Source organism: Leptodactylus fuscus, chromosome 11, assembly GCF_031893055.1.
Source record: "Leptodactylus fuscus isolate aLepFus1 chromosome 11, aLepFus1.hap2, whole genome shotgun sequence".
Classification (NCBI taxonomy): domain Eukaryota; kingdom Metazoa; phylum Chordata; class Amphibia; order Anura; family Leptodactylidae; genus Leptodactylus; species Leptodactylus fuscus.
In genome coordinates, this window is record NC_134275.1 from 45,123,011 (window position 1) to 45,142,925 (window position 19,915).

At 42.6% G+C, this 19,915-nt stretch overlaps 1 protein-coding gene across 4 annotated transcripts in view; it reads left to right on the top strand.

Moving 5' to 3' along the window:
- Nucleotides 1-16,783, top strand: part of SLC38A5 (solute carrier family 38 member 5) — a 31,984-nt gene extending 15,201 nt beyond the window's left edge. For 2 of the 4 annotated variants that reach the window (XM_075259731.1, XM_075259729.1), the window contains exons 2-17: nucleotides 4,489-4,569; nucleotides 7,297-7,472; nucleotides 7,769-7,850; nucleotides 9,417-9,532; nucleotides 10,895-10,968; nucleotides 11,335-11,427; nucleotides 11,653-11,734; nucleotides 11,838-11,920; nucleotides 12,188-12,246; nucleotides 12,897-13,025; nucleotides 13,112-13,191; nucleotides 13,495-13,595; nucleotides 13,839-13,963; nucleotides 14,053-14,197; nucleotides 15,467-15,570; nucleotides 15,752-16,783. In XM_075259731.1, coding sequence (XP_075115832.1) covers nucleotides 7,375-7,472; nucleotides 7,769-7,850; nucleotides 9,417-9,532; nucleotides 10,895-10,968; nucleotides 11,335-11,427; nucleotides 11,653-11,734; nucleotides 11,838-11,920; nucleotides 12,188-12,246; nucleotides 12,897-13,025; nucleotides 13,112-13,191; nucleotides 13,495-13,595; nucleotides 13,839-13,963; nucleotides 14,053-14,197; nucleotides 15,467-15,570; nucleotides 15,752-15,856 — 1,476 coding nt within the window. In that variant the 5' untranslated portion in view covers nucleotides 4,489-4,569; nucleotides 7,297-7,374 and the 3' untranslated portion in view covers nucleotides 15,857-16,783. The remainder of the gene's footprint in view (nucleotides 1-4,488; nucleotides 4,570-7,296; nucleotides 7,473-7,768; nucleotides 7,851-9,416; nucleotides 9,533-10,894; nucleotides 10,969-11,334; nucleotides 11,428-11,652; nucleotides 11,735-11,837; nucleotides 11,921-12,187; nucleotides 12,247-12,896; nucleotides 13,026-13,111; nucleotides 13,192-13,494; nucleotides 13,596-13,838; nucleotides 13,964-14,052; nucleotides 14,198-15,466; nucleotides 15,571-15,751) is intronic. The other 2 variants (XM_075259732.1, XM_075259730.1) reach the window with 1 other exon arrangement.
- The last annotated feature ends 3,132 nt before the right edge of the window (nucleotides 16,784-19,915 follow it).

Sequence of the window (19,915 nt, forward strand, 5' to 3'; positions counted from 1 at the left end):
GAGCAGCCAGTACCCCAATTCGTATAATATAGAGCAGCCAGTACCCTAATAAGTGTAATATAGAGCAGTCTGTACCCTAATAAGTGTAATATAGAGCAGTCTGCACCCCAATAAGTGTAATATAGAGCAGCCTGTACCCTAATAAGTGTAATATAGAGCAGTCTGCACCCTAATAAGTGTAATATAGAGCAGCCAGTACCCTAATACGTATAATATAGAGCCCCAATACACCCACACCACCTTCCCATATAGCGGTCACCAACTAAGAGGAAGACGAGACTCCAAGTACTGTTATACCCCAAACCACCCACCCCACCCCCTCATACCCACCACTCACCCACCGGAATCCAACTCCCCCCCCCCCCCCCCATACTTTACTAGCTTTGGCAATGCCAAATATCTATTCGGACGTGCCAATAAAGCTTGTTTGATTTGATTTGATTAGAGCAGCCAGTACCCTAATACATGTAATATAGAGCAGACAGTACTCTAATACATGTAATATAGAGCAGCCAGTATCCTAATACGTATAATATAGAGCAGCCAGTACCCTAATACGTGTAATATAGAGAAGCCAGTATCCTAATACGTGTAATATAGAGCAGCCAGTACCCTAATACATGTAATATAGAGCAGCCAGTACCCTAATATGTGTAAAATAGAACAGTCTGTACCCTAATAAATGTAATATAGAGCAATCTGTACACAAATATGTGTAATATAGAGCAGCCTATACCCTAATACGTGTAATATAGAGCAACCAGTATCCTTATACATGTAATATAGAGCAACCAGTATCCTAATACATGTAATATAGAGCAGACAGTACTCTAATACATGTAATATAGAGCAGCCTGTACCCTAAAACGTGTAATATAGAGCAGCCAGTACCCTAATACATGTAATATAGAGTAGCCTGTACCCTAATACATGTAATATAGAGCAGCCAGTACCCTAATACATGTAATATAGAGCAGCCTGTACCCTAATACGTGTAATATAGAGTAGCCTGTACCCTAATACATGTAATATAGAGCAGCCAGTATCCTAATACATGTAATATAGAGCAGCCAGTATCCTAATACATGTAATATAGAGCAGCCAGTATCCTAATACGTGTAATATAGAGCAGCCAGTACCCTAATACATGTAATATAGAGCAGCCAGTACCCTAATACGTGTAATATAGAGCAGCCAGTACCCTAATACATGTAATATGGAGCAGCCAGTACCCTAATACGTGTAATATAGAGCAGCCTGTACACTAATACATGTAAGATGGAGCAGCCAGTACCCTAATACATGTAATATAGAGCAGCCTATACCCTAATACATGTAATATAGAGCAGCCAGTACCCTAATACGTGTAATATAGAGCAGTCTGCACCCTAGTAAATGTAATATAGAGCAGCCTGTACACAAATATGTGTAATATAGAGCAGCCTGTACCCTAATATGTGTAATATAGAGCAGTCAGTACCCTAATACATGTAATATAGAGTAGCCAGTACCCTAATACATGTAATACAGAGCAGCCTGTACCCTAATACGTGTAATATAGAGTAGCCTGTACATTAATACGTGTAATATAGAGCAGCCAGTACCCTAATACATGTAATATAGAGCAGCCAGTACCCTAATACATGTAATATGGAGCAGCCAGTACCCTAATACGTGTAATATAGAGCAGCCTGTACACTAATACGTGTAATATAGAGCAGCCAGTACCCTAATACATGTAATATAGAGCAGCCAGTACCCTAATACGTGTAATATAGAGCAGTCTGCACCCTAGTAAATGTAATATAGAGCAGCCTGTACACAAATATGTGTAATATAGAGCAGCCTATACCCTAATACGTGTAATATAGAGCAACCAGTACCCTAATACATGTAATATAGAGCAGCCAGTACCCTAATACATGTAATATAGAGCAGCCAGTATCCTAATACATGTAATATAGAGCAGACAGTACTCTAATACATGTAATATAGAGCAGCCTGTACACTAATACGTGTAATATAGGAGCAGCCTATACCCTAATACGTGAAATATAGAGCAGACAGTACCCTAATACATGTAATATAGAGCAGCCTGTACCCTAATACGTGTAATATAGAGCAGCCAGTACCCTAATACATGTAATATAGAGTAGCCTGTACCCTAATACATGTAATATAGAGCAGCCAGTACCCTAATACATGTAATATAGAGCAGCCTGTACCATAATACGTGAAATATAGAGCAGCCTGTACACTAATACGTGTAAAATAGAACAGTCTGTACCCTAATAAGTGTAATAGAGAGCAGCCAATACCCTAATACATGTAATATAGAGCAGCCTGTACACTAATTCGTGTAATATAGAGCAGCCAGTATCCTAATACGTATAATATAGAGCAGCCAGTACCGTAATACATGTAATATAGAGCAGCCAGTACCGTAATACATGTAATATGGAGCAGCCAGTACCCTAATACATGTAATATGGAGTAGCCAGTACCCTAATACATGTAATATAGAGCAGCCAGTATCCTAATACGTGTAATATAGAGCAGCCAGTATCCTAATACGTATAATATAGAGCAGCCAGTACCCTAATACATGTAATATGGAGCAGCCAGTACCCTAATACATGTAATATGGAGCAGCCAGTACTCTAATACGTGTAATATAGAGCAGCCAGTACCCTAATACATGTAATATAGAGCAGCCAGTACCCTAATACATGTAATATAGAGCAGCCTATACCCTAATACATGTAATATAGAGCAGCCTGTACACTAATATGTGTAATATAGAACAGTCTGTACCCTAATAAGTGTAATATAGAGCAGCCTGTACACAAATACATGTAATATAGAGCAGCATGTACACTAATACGTGTAATATAGAGCAGCCTGTACACTAATACGTGTAATATAGAGCACCCTGTAACCTAATACATGTAATATAGAGCAGCCAGTACCCTAATACGTGTAATATAGGGCAGCCTGTACACAAATACATGTAATATACACTCACCGGCCACTTTATTAGGTACACCTAGTAACGGGTTGGACCCCCTTTTGCCTTCAGAACTGCCTCAATTCTTCGTGGCATACATTCAACAAGGTGCTGGAAGCATTCCTCAGAGATTTTGGTCCATATTGACATGATGGCATCACACAGTTGCCGCAGATTTGTCGGCTGCACATCCATGATGCGAATCTCCCGTTCCACCACATCCCAAAGATGCTCTATTGGATTGAGATCTGGTGACTGTGGAGGCCATTGGAGTACAGTGAACTCATTGTCATGTTCAAGAAACCAGTCTGAGATGATTCCAGCTTTATGACATGGCATTGCATTATCCTGCTGAAAGTAGCCATCAGATGTTGGGTACATTGTGGTCATAAAGGGATGGACATGGTCAGCAACAATACTCAGGTAGGCTTTGGCGCTGCAACGATGCCCAATTGGTACCAAGGGGCCCAAAGAGTGCCAAGAAAATATTCCCCACACCATGACACCACCACCACCAGCCTGAACCGTTGATACAAGGCAGGATGGATCCATACTTTCATGTTGTTGACGCCAAATTCTGACCCTACCATCCGAATGTCGCAGCAGAAATCGAGACTCATCAGACCAGGCAACGTTTTTCCAATCTTCAATTGTCCAATTTCGATGAGCTTGTGCAAATTGTAGCCTCAGTTTCCTGTTCTTAGCTGAAAGGAGTGGCACCCGGTGTGGTCTTCTGCTGCTGTAGCCCATCTGCCTCAAAGTTCGACGTACTGTGCATTCAGAGATGCTCTTCTGGCTACCTTGGTTGTAACGGGTGGCTATTTGAGTCACTGTTGCCTTTCTATCAGCTCGAACCAGTCTGGCCATTCTCCTCTGACCTCTGGCATCAACAACGCATTTCCACCCACAGAACTGCCGCTCACTGGATGTTTTTTCTTTTTCGGACCATTCTCTGTAAACCCTAGAGATGTAATATACATGTAATATAGAGCAGCCTGTACACTAATACGTGTAATATAGAACAGTCTGTACCCTAATACGTGTAATATAGAGCACCCTGTAACCTAATACATGTAATATAGAACAGTCTGTACCCTAATAACCCCAGGTTGATGGTGCTGAGGGTGACCATTAGAGGTTCACAGTTACTAAGAATTTCACACTGGTTTATGACAAATTGAGCTGACAAAAAGTTGCGATAAAGTTGTACAAAAATGTGCGACTTTTCTCATCTCCTGCCCAATTGAAGTGGGCATGAAAATGGCTTCGATTTCAGCAGGAGTATGATTATGGCAATTGTTGACTTGGCGTTCTACAGTATATCAAAAGTTATTGACTCTAGTTATCACCTTTGCTTGGTGACTGATGCGTCAATTTTAGTAAATGTGGGCTCGTGTGTCATATGTGTGTGACATTCATGGTCAGTGTGGGGATTTCACATGTGAACACAAGGTGCTGACTGTATATTTTGTATTACGCAGGGTAGGATGGAAAAAGTCACCGTCTGCTGTAGAACTCTGTAACACACCATCAGCCCAGCACAATCCGGCCATCCACCACAGGTAAATACACTCCTGTTTTTACATACAGACCCTGTATTTTTGGAGAGATATTTCTGCACTGTCAACAATCTCATGTCATTTTAATAAAACACTTTCTGGGAAAGCTGGGTGTCCATCAACATGGGCACCATGACAGATCCCACAGTTATCACACAGGTTTTATGACAGTACGCCAGCATAGGACGTCCTGGGATACTTTACCATCCAGGGGCATGGGAAAGGTGGATGAAAACATAACTAAGTAACGGTAAACTCAAATTTCTGGACAGAAGAGGACAACTCAAGGACTTCTCATGAATGCACAAGCGCATCTATATTTGCAGCACCCAGTGGTTTATGAAGGCCTCCATTGAAATGACGGGGTAATTGCTGGTCACTGGCATCTCTGGAGCGGCTATTAAAAGACACGAGGCTTCATCTCCCTCCCACTGACCACAAAACGCCCTCCGTCACTGCTTATATCTTATGTAAATATTTAGGTCTATGAAACATCTTTCTTCTTCTGCAAAATTGTCTTTAAAGGGCCATGAAACCTAAAATCAGTTTTCAGCACTGGAGATATGGGTAATAACTTGGCGGTCATGGGGGAAGGAATCTTCCCAAAGTTGCTATTGAATGACTGATAGCGGAAAACAAAAGACTGCATTCAGTTATATAGCAAACCGAAAAAGTAACCGCCCTAGTGATCAGGTGATCGCCCCGGGTCCTGCTCCTGGCACCAACTGATTCTGCTGGGGGAAGCCTCAGTCAGTCAGACATTGTGCTTGTAGGGGAAATTTAGTATGAGGCTACATGCAGTGTAGTGTGTACCCTCCTGGGATCTGTGAATAATGGAATGGGCAGCACACAGATGGCAGCCATGTGCTGTCTGTGTTCTTCATGGACCTATACACGGACCGCACACAGATAGCAGCCATGTGCAGTTCATGTTCTCCATGGACCCCTGCCAATCTAGGATTTATTACCTATCGAGTGGAATACCTTTGTAGGAAATATAGTTGCATTAGTTACCCTTACCATCATGCAAGCCCTCACCTCTGAACTGAGCATGCCCGCCTATTGACTGTGGCATTTAAGGGGCAAATACCCATAAGGGCAGGATGCTGGCTTCTCGCCAGTGCTGTATGCCATTCACCACACACTATGCCAATAAAGATGGATGTGTACAGAGGACGTGTCCAAAGTAACATACTATGGGTGACAATTCTGCTCCCCAGCCCTGATAGATGGGGCACTGGGTGAAGGTTCGTGTGCTACAAACTCCAAGCACATCACGCGCCAACTTCAATAAACTTTACTGAGACAATACTGGAGAACACGTCAGTAGTACAGGATACAATGAAATGTCTTCATACGGCTTTGTGTCAGATGCCATGCCAAACAATTTACACACAGGGTTACCAGGTCAGACGTGCATTATGTAACAAACCAGGCTTCAGTATCTGGGTGCAGTGCCAAGCGGACAGCGATTTTCTATCCTCCTGATTGTTATCTGCTACCTGATGCCACATTTCTGTGTAACTTTAATCTGGTTTTATAAGATTTAATGCAGTGAAATAGTGAAAACCAATACCATCTGTGCCATGTGCTTCACAACAGGGGCGCCACAACCAAATCCCCTTCCCAGGACCAATGAGGTGGAAAAGGTATTTTACATATTTAAAGTGGATCTTCCAGGTCTCTATGTAAATCAGTCATAGGATAGAGGAACAGACGCTGAGCTCGGGGATATATAGATTTCAATACTTTTGCTCTGTATTTTCATGTAAAAGGCTGCCAAACTGCTGCTGGGACATAAAAAGCCTGTGAGTCCTGCTGCCCCGCCCACACTGAGTGAGTGACAGCTCTACGTGTATACGGTCATAGTGTGAGGGTGGAGCTATAGCAGGACTCACAGGCTCTCTCTGGTAAATCTAACAGGGATAGGGAAGAGGCAGATTCAGGAGTCTGAGAAAGCTTTGTGACAGCCTTTGTAAACTGTGAATGGCCCTATTGGTTGTCAAACATGTAGAATTACCAGATGAATTACCAGAAATTTTTAATAATTAGAAGAAATGGATCCAAGTAGCGGGGAATCTCAGGAAATGCACAACATGTAACAGTCTTCCATAGGATACCTGAGGTATATTATCACATACAACAGCCGTCAGGCAGCAGTTCTGAGAATCCTATCTGCTCTTGCTATTATGTTGTTTAACTTCTGGTCATAAAAAGTCCTCGCGACGATGCAAGCGTTTATTTTTAGCCGTGTAACTGTATACAGCGAGTCCGTCCTCCCAGACACCTGCACAGCCCGGTGAAAAAGGACATGGAGCAGAAGAACTCTCGCAGGAAGCCATACTGGCTAACCACAGGACACACCTTCATGAACTGCAGCACCACTCACCCCGAGTTATGCCCCGCAGGTGTCAAGCAATTCCCAGTAGGCCCTCACAAAAAAAGATCTAGTCAGTAGTTGTCAAAACCAGTATCTTAAAAAATGGCTGCCGACTGGAAAAGCAGGTTCATTGCTGATGACGGATCTTATGTATTATTTTTTATAAATACCAAAAAATTTGATCATCAATTGACTCTCTAATGACTGAATACATCACATTTTCATTAAAGATCCATCAACAGCATTTTGTTGGTAGTTTTCTAGCTAAAATAAATAAATAAATTTGCTATTAGAATGTACAATGTATTAGGATGTATTACTTATGTCAGATGCTACTTGTCACCCCACAGGTTCGCTACTCCATACCTTCTACTCCTGACTAGTCCTTTGTGGCACCAGTTCATTAATAGAAGTTCGGGGTACCGATTATGGAAATGGATAAATTGGGGGACAGTGAAGATTCTCATATGTTGAATGGGAGTGTGTCGGAAAGTCTGAACACAGACAGAATGACATTGGAGGAAGGGTAAGTGAAGAGCGCGACATATTTTTGGAAAGGACAAGAATCTATTGTCTTCTACATTGAACTCCTCAAATATCTGGAACACTGTTCATGTCCGATGGATCTTATGGTCATCTAGAGTAAGCACCACCGAAGGTGCTATCTTGGGTTGTGCCAGACTTGTGGCTTGTATGCAGATGAGATATCAGAGGATATGTTCTGTCCATATGTTTGTTGTATGTACTGGTGGTAAGTGACATGTTGTCCTTTACATCAGTAAACACGTGTATGTATGTATATATAATCTTTCTTCATTCTAGATATGAGGCGGAGGAGGCGGCCAGCCAGGAGCAGGAGGGCTTTCTGCAACACGTCACAAGTCAGAAAACCCAATTCACTGACGTAAGTACCGATTTCTCCAAATGATGTCACCTGATATAGTCTTTTTTGCATCGATTTGACTTTTTAGAAAAATCTTATTAATAAAGCATGATGAGATGGGGCTTGGCTTGGTGTCACTGTTCCAGATATCACCTTCTCTTCTGTTAGGACATAATGGCTAGGGTCACACGGATTATAGCTACAGGCTGTGATAATTGTCAGAATATGGAAATCGGGGTATTTTGCATATTTGCTTTTGTCTTGGTCTAAGATCACAACTAGGGTGATATTTTTGTTCTCTGTGATCTGCTTTACATGTAGGATTTTGCTATTCATTTCTACTGCCTGAATTGCTCCTGCCGCTAAACATAGGACCCAATAAGTAGGGATCGTAATGGTGGAGACCCCTTCTATAGCATATACATAGACTATCTATGGACTACTGTTGATGGCTCCTGGCTAGCTTCTAATGACATCATGGATTACGTCGCACTACCAATCTGAGACTTCTTCAGTGACCTGATGACGTCTCTGTATAGGGATTAAAGAGTCTTCGACTTCTACAGTAAAACAGTCTCATAACAGCCAACAAGTTATTTGATGACATCATCAGGTCCTTAATGGGACAGAAACCAGCTATAGCGCCTTTAGTAACGTTACTGATTTTAGGATATGAATCCACCAGTGTCGACCCTTATGGTTTCTTCTTCTTCTTCAAGACACAATTACTTCAGTTATTTCGCTGCAGCCGACTCTAACTTTGTCCGCTGAGAGACGACAGACTTGCTCTTTAATACAAATAAGAGTTTATAGCCATCTATTGTCATTTCTCTAGATGCTCCAGTACGGAAACCTCCGAGACTTCGCACTTGTAAACGGTATCATTATTTCTTCATGGCCGTCTTCTCCGGCTATTGAGGCTCTCAGTGTGTTACCTTCAACATCAATAAGAATGTAACGATGCCTTATATCATTGTGTTATAGCTTCAACCTGCCTTGTCTCCAGGCAACCAAGGGAAAAAGCTATAAAGCCGAGGACTCGTCTTGTACCTTCTCTGAACAGTAGGCAGTAAAGGAGAGTGATTTGTCTCGTCTTTGGTCCCCAATTCCTCAAAGTTGAAGTTTGAAGACAAATAGGGCTAAAGTTTGGCTCCACAGAAAAGCAGAACACTCATGTTGAGCCCCAATTTCCCACTCTTTTCCATGTCTCAGTCATAGGCATCCAAGATGATGAGATATAGGCTGCTGTTTGAAGGGTTCTCATAATACAGAGCGCCTGCTTGTGACATAGAGGGAACACTGTGGTCACTGGCGATTTTATGTCCCTGTAAAGGAGCAGCCAGGAGTTTATTTTAGTGGGAATGCTCCATTGCTCTGTTACTTAGGATATGCTGAAATGTGACACAGACTAGAGGGCAGTCAGTCAGAGCTTGGGATGCAGATAAATGTTTGCATTAATGTTCAGTGAATGCTATAGTGACCTCATATACATCATCACCTCAGTATACCACTATCCTGACTCATGTATGAGCCTTCTGTATACATAGTGATCACCGGCGTCTTAAATCCTGTGCTGTTTCTTCACAGTTTGAAGGAAAGACGTCTTTTGGGATGTCAGTGTTTAACCTGAGTAATGCCATCATGGGCAGTGGAATCCTGGGTCTTGCCTTCGCTATGTCCAACACAGGGATCATTCTGTTTGTGTAAGTATCTGCCCCCTCCCCCATCCCCCCTCTGACTATACACGGTCTCTTGGCTCTGGCCCAGCTTGCTATCACTTTGGGAAAGTCCTTTCTATGAACAGCTTCTGCAAGTGGAAGGACTGTGAGCAGCTGCTTGAGGACAGATTGTAGGCTCAGATTCCCACAGTCTCTGCACACAGCTCACAAGGCCTGTACAATGTATTAATATACTGCCTGACCGTTACACAGATGGAAAGCCTGTCTTCTGGTCATTAATTAATAAATAAATAAAATATGATATATGCACATAACCTATCGGTAATACATTTATATAGTCCGCCTACTATACAAGCCACGTGGGAGGGCGATATCTAAGTAGATATGGGAGAGCAAGAGTGCCATGAACAATCATGGGGTCCCCTGCTGTCTCTATCCCAATCCACCTTAGTTATATAGATTACAGACATGAATCTACAGCCTATCATATAAATACTGTATACAGAAATCTTCCAAGCCCCAACGTACCTTAAGTCAGGGGTCAACAACCTGTCGTGAAACTATAATTCCCAACATGCACACTTAGGCCTGGTTCACATCTGCTTTCGGTATTTCGTTCGGGGAGTCCACTGTGAAAAACGGTGGGCAATGAAACCACACAGACTCCATAAACTATAATGGGGTGCGTGTGTTTTCCACATAGATCACGTGGAGAGACAAGTATTGCTTGATTTGTATGGACACCGCGCGAGGTCTGTGTGGTTTTATTGCTCACCGATTTTTAATGTGTTTAGTATTCCGTTCGGGGAATCCCCAAATGGACTCCCCGAACACAGATGTGAACCAGGCCTTACCTGACTGTTTTCTGATCTCCCACAAATGTGAACACAAGCTGGGACTTGTAGTTTCACAATAGGTTGGAGTGGTTGGAAGATTGCTGTGCCATGCCCTAAGTCATGATGCCGGTCCTGATAGAGTCAGACACTGACGTACTGGCCAGCTACTTCCTATAGGTGGCACTGAAGAGCTAGCTTTCTTTCTTGTGGGAAGAGCTCATTTGCATATCTTTTTTTCCCGAAGGAGCATTGCCTGATACACCGCAATATCCAGATATAAGGCATACTATACTGATATGAAGTTATCTAACAGAGAAACTTCCAGCCTGCTTATGTCTTACTTACCTTCTCACATATTAAAGTAGGGGATATTCACACATAGCAGATTTGTTGCAGATGAAAATCAGTTCCACTCATCTAAATGGGAGTGTTTTAGTTTGGATGACGAAAAAAGGTTGTAAAACATTACTATAATGTGTGGCTATACCATTCTAGTAATGTGTTCTATATGTCTTCCTGTAGGAAATGACTTGTGTCATCTCTCTTGTAGGATCCTCCTGATCGCCATCGCTCTCCTGTCTTCTTACTCCATCCACCTCCTTCTCAAGTGCTCCGGTGTTGTGGGTAAGTGACCATTGTTCCTCTTCTTCTCACGTTTAGCGACCTCTCGTTTCCGTTACCAATAGGCAGAAGGGAAACTGCACATTCAGAGTTTCCTATTCCATTAACTCTTACCACATCCAGTCTCCCACCTTAAAGTGTCATTCCAGTCATGTTTAGGATCGCCGTCAATGGTGGGGTTGATCATTCCTAAGTTGCACGGTGAAGAGCTTTTTATTAAAATAAATAAAAAAGTCTAAATCTTAATACCATTTTAAAGCATTTGATAACATCACGGAGCCTCATACGAGCTGTATAATGAAAGGAATACTGGAAGAACACCAAAAATATGGCGACTCATTGGTTTTGGTCTTGCTTTCTCCTGCACAGGTATCCGTGCCTATGAACAGCTGGGACAAAGAGCATTTGGATCTGTAGGAAAAATTTTAGCAGCGCTGATCATCACTATTCACAATGTGGGCGGTGAGTAAATATCTTCTCCTCTCTCTGTTCCTGATGGTCTCTCTTAAAAATGGACAGGTGGATAATTTAGGAAAATTCAGGATTCTTGTGCATTGGCCATCGCTTTCGGAAGATTGCCTTGGGTAGTCTTAATAGGCCACATGAAATATATAGTTGGCCATTTCATACAAGGGGCCAGAAGAAGTGCAAGGAAGTATTACAACCATTTTGTTCTCTCTTTTCCAGCTATGTCCAGTTATTTATATATTATCAAGTATGAGCTTCCCCTGGTGATACAAGCCTTCCTGGGCCTGACCGAATCAAATGGGTAAGATTTCTAGGTTGTACACCTATATGTGTGAGTGTGTGCCAGTGTAAGTGCCATCGCCCCATCGTACGTTCTCGAAGTCTGAGCGTTTTCTCCTCTGCAGGGACTGGTATTTAAATGGTAACGTGCTCATCATCATTGTCAGTATCCTCATCATTCTGCCCCTCGCACTCATGAAACATCTGGGTAAGACCTAAAGCCATTGATCATGTCTAGTGAGGGTGTATATTGTAGACTCTCAGGTTGTAAAGTACCATCTTTATCCGGTAGATCTCCAGCTCTTACATGGCTACAACTCCCAACATGCACTAGCAAGCATGCTGGGAGCTGTAGCGTTGCAATAGCTAAAGAGCTGCAGCTTGGAGACCACCAATACATGACATTGTGTGCGGTATCACAATGATGACACTCACACGTCTTAGCTTTCATCCATGTTTTCCATCTCCCTCTCAGGTTATTTGGGATACACAAGCGGGTTCTCTCTCAGCTGTATGGTGTTCTTCTTGTGTGCGGTAAGTTTAAGGAAATATTGCAAGCATCAGATTTTTTTTTTTGCATGCAATAGCATGGATTGCAATTACACGGACTACATGTCTGTATAATAGATTGCAATACTAGTGTTGACCTAGAGAGGGCACTCCATTTCCTAGTACTATAATTAGATAAATGTTTTACTGTATTGTATTGCATTTTGCAGTAATAAACTATAACTTTTAGTATTCCAGCAGTGAAACTACAAGTCCTAGCGTGCAGCAAAAACTGCAGGCAATGGTGACCAATATCATAGGGCTATTTCCATCTTATAAAGTGAGAGAAGGCTGTCTACAAACACTGTCTCTCACTTTTGAGGACTTCTGATGTCCTTGCATCCCATGCACAGCTAACCGATTTCACTGGATAACATGAAATTCTTCATTGCACCAATGGTATCACTGCAAAAAAAAAAAAAAAAGAATACTTAACACTGAGTTCTCCCCCAAATTACAGCTAGTTTCTGAGGTCCTGACAAGAAGACAGCCTGGTATCAGCTTATCAATAGCTAGCCTTTGTCTATGATCTCCTATAAAGCATCATACAGAGTATCCATGGCCTTGTAGCCCCCGGATGATGTTCCTCCCTGTATCCTTCCCATATCCTCATGTCAATCTCTATCCCTGTCCAGGTGATGTACAAGAAGTCTGTGATACCATGTCCTCTGAACACCACACACACAGAGCACGTCGTCTACACCAATGGCTACAACAGCACCGAGGAGCAGTGCACCCCTAAACTATTTACCATCAACACTCAGGTCAATCCATGGCCAGATTCACACACGTGGTTGGATGTTTCATCAGCTTTTCCCTTTCCTAACATCTCAAATGATTTTTATTTTAGACAGCATACTCCATCCCTATCATTGCGTTCGCCTTTGTGTGCCATCCAGAGGTTCTACCCATATACACCGAGCTACGCAGGTATGATATCTGTATAAAGTACAGTGTCTTGTAATGTAACACCCAACATACAGTATCATGTGAAATCCCAGTTACTCCATGAGAACTGTGCAGGTCTGCTCATATCTCCATGGTACCAGACTACAAACAATCCCTATGTAGTCTGATCCTGCAGCCATGTTTTATATTTAGATGTTCTAGAAGAACCTCAGGGTGATGATCCTGGCCACTTCTCAGACACTGCAGTTTTTATACCTTTATAAATGACATATCTATTCGAAGCACAAGACGTGTAACATCCTTCTGTCTCTTTTATGTATATAGAGCCACCAAGAAAAGGATGCAGAATGTGGCGAACGTCTCCATTTTTGCCATGTTTGCTATGTATCTGATGACAGCTGTATTTGGCTACCTCACTTTCTATGGTAAGTACCGGGCTCGCTGCTATGATTCTTTCTGTATTTTACGTCTTTATATACACATATACTATATACCATGATGGGTTGTATAGCACAATACTACTTATTAGAATATACAAACTTTGTCAATCTGAATGTAAAGGTTATGCCATTTTCTGGTGACAAGGGGTACTGCAAGATATTTTGTATCTAATGCCATATCTGACGCCACAGATAATGATGTATATATGTATATGCTCCTTTGGTTAGGTCAAGTGGACTCCGAGATGTTGCACACATATAATAAAGTGGACCCTCTGGACACGCTTGTGCTGTGCGTACGTCTCGCTGTGTTAGTAGCTGTTACACTGACTGTGCCGGTGGTTCTGTTTCCGGTAGGTGAGATTGTGGCTGACTTTTCTGCTTCCGTCAGGTCTTTGTTTTACATTTTGTTATAAACTTTATGCCCTGTCCGTGCCTGCAGATCCGTAGAGCCATCCTGCAGCTTGTCTGCCCCGGACAGGATTTCCGCTGGTGGCGACACATCCTTATCGCAGTGTGTTTGCTGGTTAGTGTGAACCTGCTGGTCATCTTTATCCCAAACATCAAGGATATTTTTGGCGTTATTGGTAAGGATATCTTTAAGGGTGCATGCACACTACGTAACGCCGGGCGTGTATGAGAGCCGTACACGCCGGCATTACAGCAGACTGCCGAACACTTCCCATTCACTTCAATGGGAGCGCTCGTAACAGCGGCGTTTACGAGCGCTCCCATTGAAGTGAATGGGAAGTGCTCGGCAGCCCTGCTGTAACGCCGGCGTGTACGGCTCTCATACACGCCCGGCGTTACGTAGTGTGCATGCACCCTAAATGTGCATGGTCTAGTTATGGATATATATGGAGATGTAGTATGCATTGTCCATACAAAGCCTCATAGACTATGAAGGGAACATTCATGTTTCAGAGTTATCATAGATCCAGCGCTGGTAACTGTACATAGTGCCCACCAAAAAAGACACATTGCAGGATACAAGTCACTACAGCAAGTTCTGTGCAGAGAAGCAGGGAATGCTGGAAAAAAAAAATCAGCTCTGAAGCTTACACAATAGTGAGTGCAGCTCTGGAGTATAGTACAAAATGTAACTTAGGATCAGTACAGGATATGTAATGTATGTACACAGTGACTGCACCAGCAGAATAGTGAGTGCAGCTCTGGCGTATAGTACAGGATGTAACTCAGGATCAGTATAGGTTAAGTAATGTAATGTATGTACACAGTGACTGTACCAGCAGAATAGTGAGCACAGCTCTGGAGTATAACACAGGATATAACTCAGGATCAGTACAGAATAAGTAATGTAATGTATGTACACAGTGACTGCACCAGCAGAATAGTGAGTGCAGCTCTGGAGTATAATACAGGATATAACTCAGGATCAGTACAGAATAAGTAATGTAATGTATGTATACAGTGACTGTACCAGCAGAATAGTGAGTGCAGCTCTGGAGTATAATACAGGATGTAACCCAGGATCAGTACAGGACAAGTAATGTAATGTATGTATACAGTGACTGTACCAGCAGAATAGTGAGTGCAGCTCTGGAGTATAATACAGGATATAACTCAGGATCAGTACAGGACAAGTAATGTAATGTATGTATACAGTGACTGTACCAGCAGAATAGTGAGTGCAGCTCTGGAGTATAATACAGGATATAACTCAGGATCAGTACAGGATAAGTAATGTAATGTATGTACAAAATAGTGTAGCCCTGAAGTATAAAATGGTGTAAAAAGAAACAACACAGGACAGTGGCTTATGGAGTAATGGATGGTTTACAGTTGGGGTGTTTCGGATGCTCAATTTGATATCTATTTCTTTTCACTTGGTACAGGATCCACTTCAGCCCCAAGTTTGATTTTCATCCTGCCGAGTATTTTCTACTTAAGAATTGTTCCCAGTGAGAAGGAGCCACTGTTCTCCCGTCCAAAGATTCAGGTTAGTAGTCAAGTGTTCCTCTTATTACTACCTTTATCCCTTTCCCAATTTCTTCTCTCTATGCATGATGGGTGGTATATACTGTAGAAAGGTCCCACAGAAAAACTGAATAGGTCAAAAGGCCACAGACTGACCTCCTCAGCCCTGTCGATCTCTTACATGTCTCCATCTCTCTTCAAAGGCTGCTGTCTTCGCCTCCCTGGGTTTCGTGTTCATGATAACGAGTCTGAGTTTCATGATCGTGGATTGGGTGACAACAGGAAGAAGTAACATGGGGGGGCACTAGCCTGCCCTTGGCTCCCTCTCCCATGGTTAAGGACAATAGGCCAGCCCTCCTGAGCCCTGTGCACAAAACAAAGGACAGTTGCTGCTGACATAGGAGTTTTTGGGAGGAACTGACCCAAGGGGAGAGTGGGGCTGCTGATCAGTGCCAGACAAGACGGTCTAAGCCATAAGTGCCCCCCAAACTGTTCCACGCCCCCTAGCTGCTGCAAGGCCTCACTACAATCACTTGACGTGTTTGCTTCAGGTTTCTTCTTCGTCTTGGTCATTGGAGGCCATTTTCTTCATCATCAGTCCTTGGGACAATCAGCGGTTTTGAGAAGTGTTTATCATTCATGTCAGGTGCCTGTTCCCTGAACGCTACCAAAAAGTCAATGAATCACAGTGTATCTACCTCACGGCCCCTGCTCAGCAGGGGTATCAGTGTGTTGCACTCAGGGGGTTAGGTAATCTCTCTAAGAGAGGACACTGCAGCAGCAAAGCATTACAATGTGCCACGTTGCACTGTATAGAGATTATCTCTACATGTTACAACCTGACACCTTCACTACACAGCTTGACACAGACTCGCTGTGTTACCCCTTGATGGATATAAAGCTTTACTTTGGTATAGGGCACCCAATCTGTGGTTGCATCTGTAATATATATGTTCTTCATATGCCCTATGTCATAAACGGTAACTGTTACATGGCTGTAGTCCTACTTGGCACAGTTCAACAATGGTTCCCTATTAGAACACTGTGATCTACCAGGTCACGTCCGTTTTGTTTCCCTCCATCCTGATCACTGTGAATTGTGCGGGATCCCCCCCATCATCTGCCGGTGACCCTCCTGACATGTTACATGCTTGGAGAGCAGCTGTACAAGACATGGTTTACATGTGTGCAATGTAGACCATGGAAAGAATATTTTAATAAAAATTTTTAAACAATGTGTGCAATGTCTTATATTGTGAGATACAATGGCTGATAGAAATGGCTTTAAGACAAAAAGGATGACTGTAATGTAAAGGGGGGGACTTATTCTTAGGATAGGTCATCAATATGCAATTAATGGGCGGCTGACACCTAGGACACCCACAGATTAACTGGATTAAGAGGCCACAGTGTTCGGGTGAGCGGTGCAGCCTATTTATGGAATACCAAACAAGGTGCTATACATTTCGTAGTGGATGTGTTTGTTATTGCATGCAAAGCAGCACCTTTTACTGAATGGTGCTGAGCAGCTGTCATACCATGTGACCAATGAACATGACATCAGTGGCACAGGAAAGAGACCACAGTGTTTCAGAGCTTCTTTAGACAGCTGATATGTGAGTCCGGGTGTCAGACCCCCCTCCCCACCACAATCACATATAAATGACCTATCATAAAGGGCACTACCATCTGTAATACAATGTTTGTTTTTGAGTAAGTGGCATATAACATGACCTATCATCAGGGTTTTCACAGAAGGTCCCGCTTATCATTCCCAGGATCCTGAATACCAGGAATGCTGGGACCTGGTAACCTCTGAGGGAGCTGTAATGGTTTCCTTATTTGATGACACCCAGCTTTCTAAGAAGCAGATATAACAAAGATAGGGCCAAACAGGACTTGATGGAAGAATAATCAAGAACTATGTTAAAGGGGTTGTCTGGGTTGTGTAATCCTTCAGGTCTATCCTTAGCCTAGGTCATCAATATCAGGTCATTTGGTGATCTGACAACCAGTACCCCCTACTGATTAGCAGACATCTACAGAGTGTACAGAGTGCAAAGCAGGCGGCTTCATACACTGTAATGGCCGTGTTGCACAACTGCAGCTCACTAGTACATGTTGGACTCCCATCACTTTGATCTCGGTGATCATCATAAGGCGATTAGTATCAAGTCTTGGACAAGCCCTTTAATAATATTTCTCAAATTTAGAGCAATCTATATCCTTAAGCAAAATGCCAACAAAGGACATATGGACACTTATATGGGATGTGGCGCCACCTAACAACATGTTGAGCAAGAAATTGCAATGTTCATTTTGCAAGTAAATGTTAATGTTTACCTGCTGCATCAGGTGACATCTCAGGAGAAGATGCTGTGTGTGCACAGCAGGGGTAACTCTATGTATGGCCATTTACAGGGGTAACTCTATGTATGGCTATTTACAGGAGTAACTATGTATGGCCATTTACAGGGATTACGTGATGTATGGCCATTTACAGGGATTACGCGATGTATGGCCATTTACAGGGGTAACTCTATGTATGGCCATTTACAGGGGTAACTATGTATGGCCATTTACAGGGGTAACTATGTATGGCCATTTACAGGGATTATGTGATGTATGGCCATTTACAGGGGTAACTCTATGTATGACCATTTACAGGGGTAACTCTATGTATGACCATTTACAGGGGTAACTCTGTGTATGACCATTTATAGGGGTAACTCTATGTATGGCCATTTACAGGGGTAACTATGTATGGCCAGTTACAAGGGTAACTATGTATGGCCATTTACAGGGGTAACTATGTATGGCCATTTACAGGGGTAACTATGTATGGCCATTTAAAGGGTTAACTATGTATGACCATTTACAGGGGTTACTCTATGTATGACCATTTACAGGGGTAACTATGTATGACCATTTATAGGGGTAACTATGTATGGTCATTTACAGGGGTAACTACAGTCCTATGAAAAAGTTTGGGCACCCCTATTAATCTTAATCATTTTTAGTTCTAAATATTTTGGTGTTTGCAGCAGCCATTTCAGTTTGATATATCTAATAACTGATGGACACAGTAATATTTCAGGATTGAAATGAGATTTATTGTACTAACAGAAAATGTGCAATATGCATTAAACCAAAATTTGACCAGTGCAAAAGTATGGGCACCTCAACAGAGAAGTGACATTAATATTTAGTAGATCCTCCTTTTGCAAAGATAACAGCCTCTAGTCGCTTCCTGTAGCTTTTAATCAGTTCCTGGATCCTGGATGAAGGTATTTTGGACCATTCCTCTTCACAAAACAATTCAGGTTCAGTTAAGTTTGATGGTCGCCGAGCATGGACAGCCCGCTCTCAAATGATCTGAAAACAAAGATTGTTCAACATAGTTGTTCAGGGGAAGGATACAAAAAGTTGTCTGAGAGATTTAAACTGTCAGTTTCCACTGTGAGGAACATAGTAAGGAAATGGAAGACCACAGGGACAGTTCTGGTTAAGCCCAGAAGTGGCAGGCCAAGAAAAATATCAGAAAGGAAGAGAAGAAGAATGGTGAGAACAGTTCAGGACAATCCTTAGACCACCTCCAAAGAGCTGCAGCATCATCTTGCTGCAGATGGTGTCACTGTGCATCGGTCAACAATACAGCACACTTTGCATAAGGAGAAGCTGTATGGGAGAGTGATGAGAAGGAAGCCGTTTCTGCAAGCACGCCACAAAAGAGTCGCCTGAGGTATGCAAAAGCACATTTGGACAAGCCAGCTTCATTTTGGAAGAAGGTCCTGTGGACTGATGAAGCAAAGATTGAGTTGTTTGGTCATACAAAAAGGCGTTATGCATAGTGTCCAAAAAAAACAGCATTCCAAGAAAAACACTTGCTACCCACTGTAAAATTTGGTGGGGGTTCCATCATGCTTTGGGGCTGTGTGGCCAATGCCGACACCGGGAAACTTGTTAAAGTTGAGGGTCGCATGGATTCCACTCAGTATCAGCAGATTCTTGAGAATAATGTTCAAGAATCAGTGACGAAGTTGAAGTTACGCCGGGGATGGATATTTCAGCAAGACAATGATCCAAAACACCGCTCCAAATCGACTCAGGCATTCATGCAGAGGAACAATTACAATGTTCTGGAATGGCCATCCCAGTCCCCAGACCTGAATATCATTGAACATCTGTGGGATGATTTGAAGCGGGCTGTCCATTCTCAGCCATCATCAAACTTAACTGAACTTGAATTGTTTTGTAAAGAGGAATGGTCCAAAATACCTTCATCCAGGATCCAGGAACTGATTAAATCTACAGGAAGCGACTAGAGGCTGTTATCTTTGCAAAAGGAGGATCTACTAAATATTAAT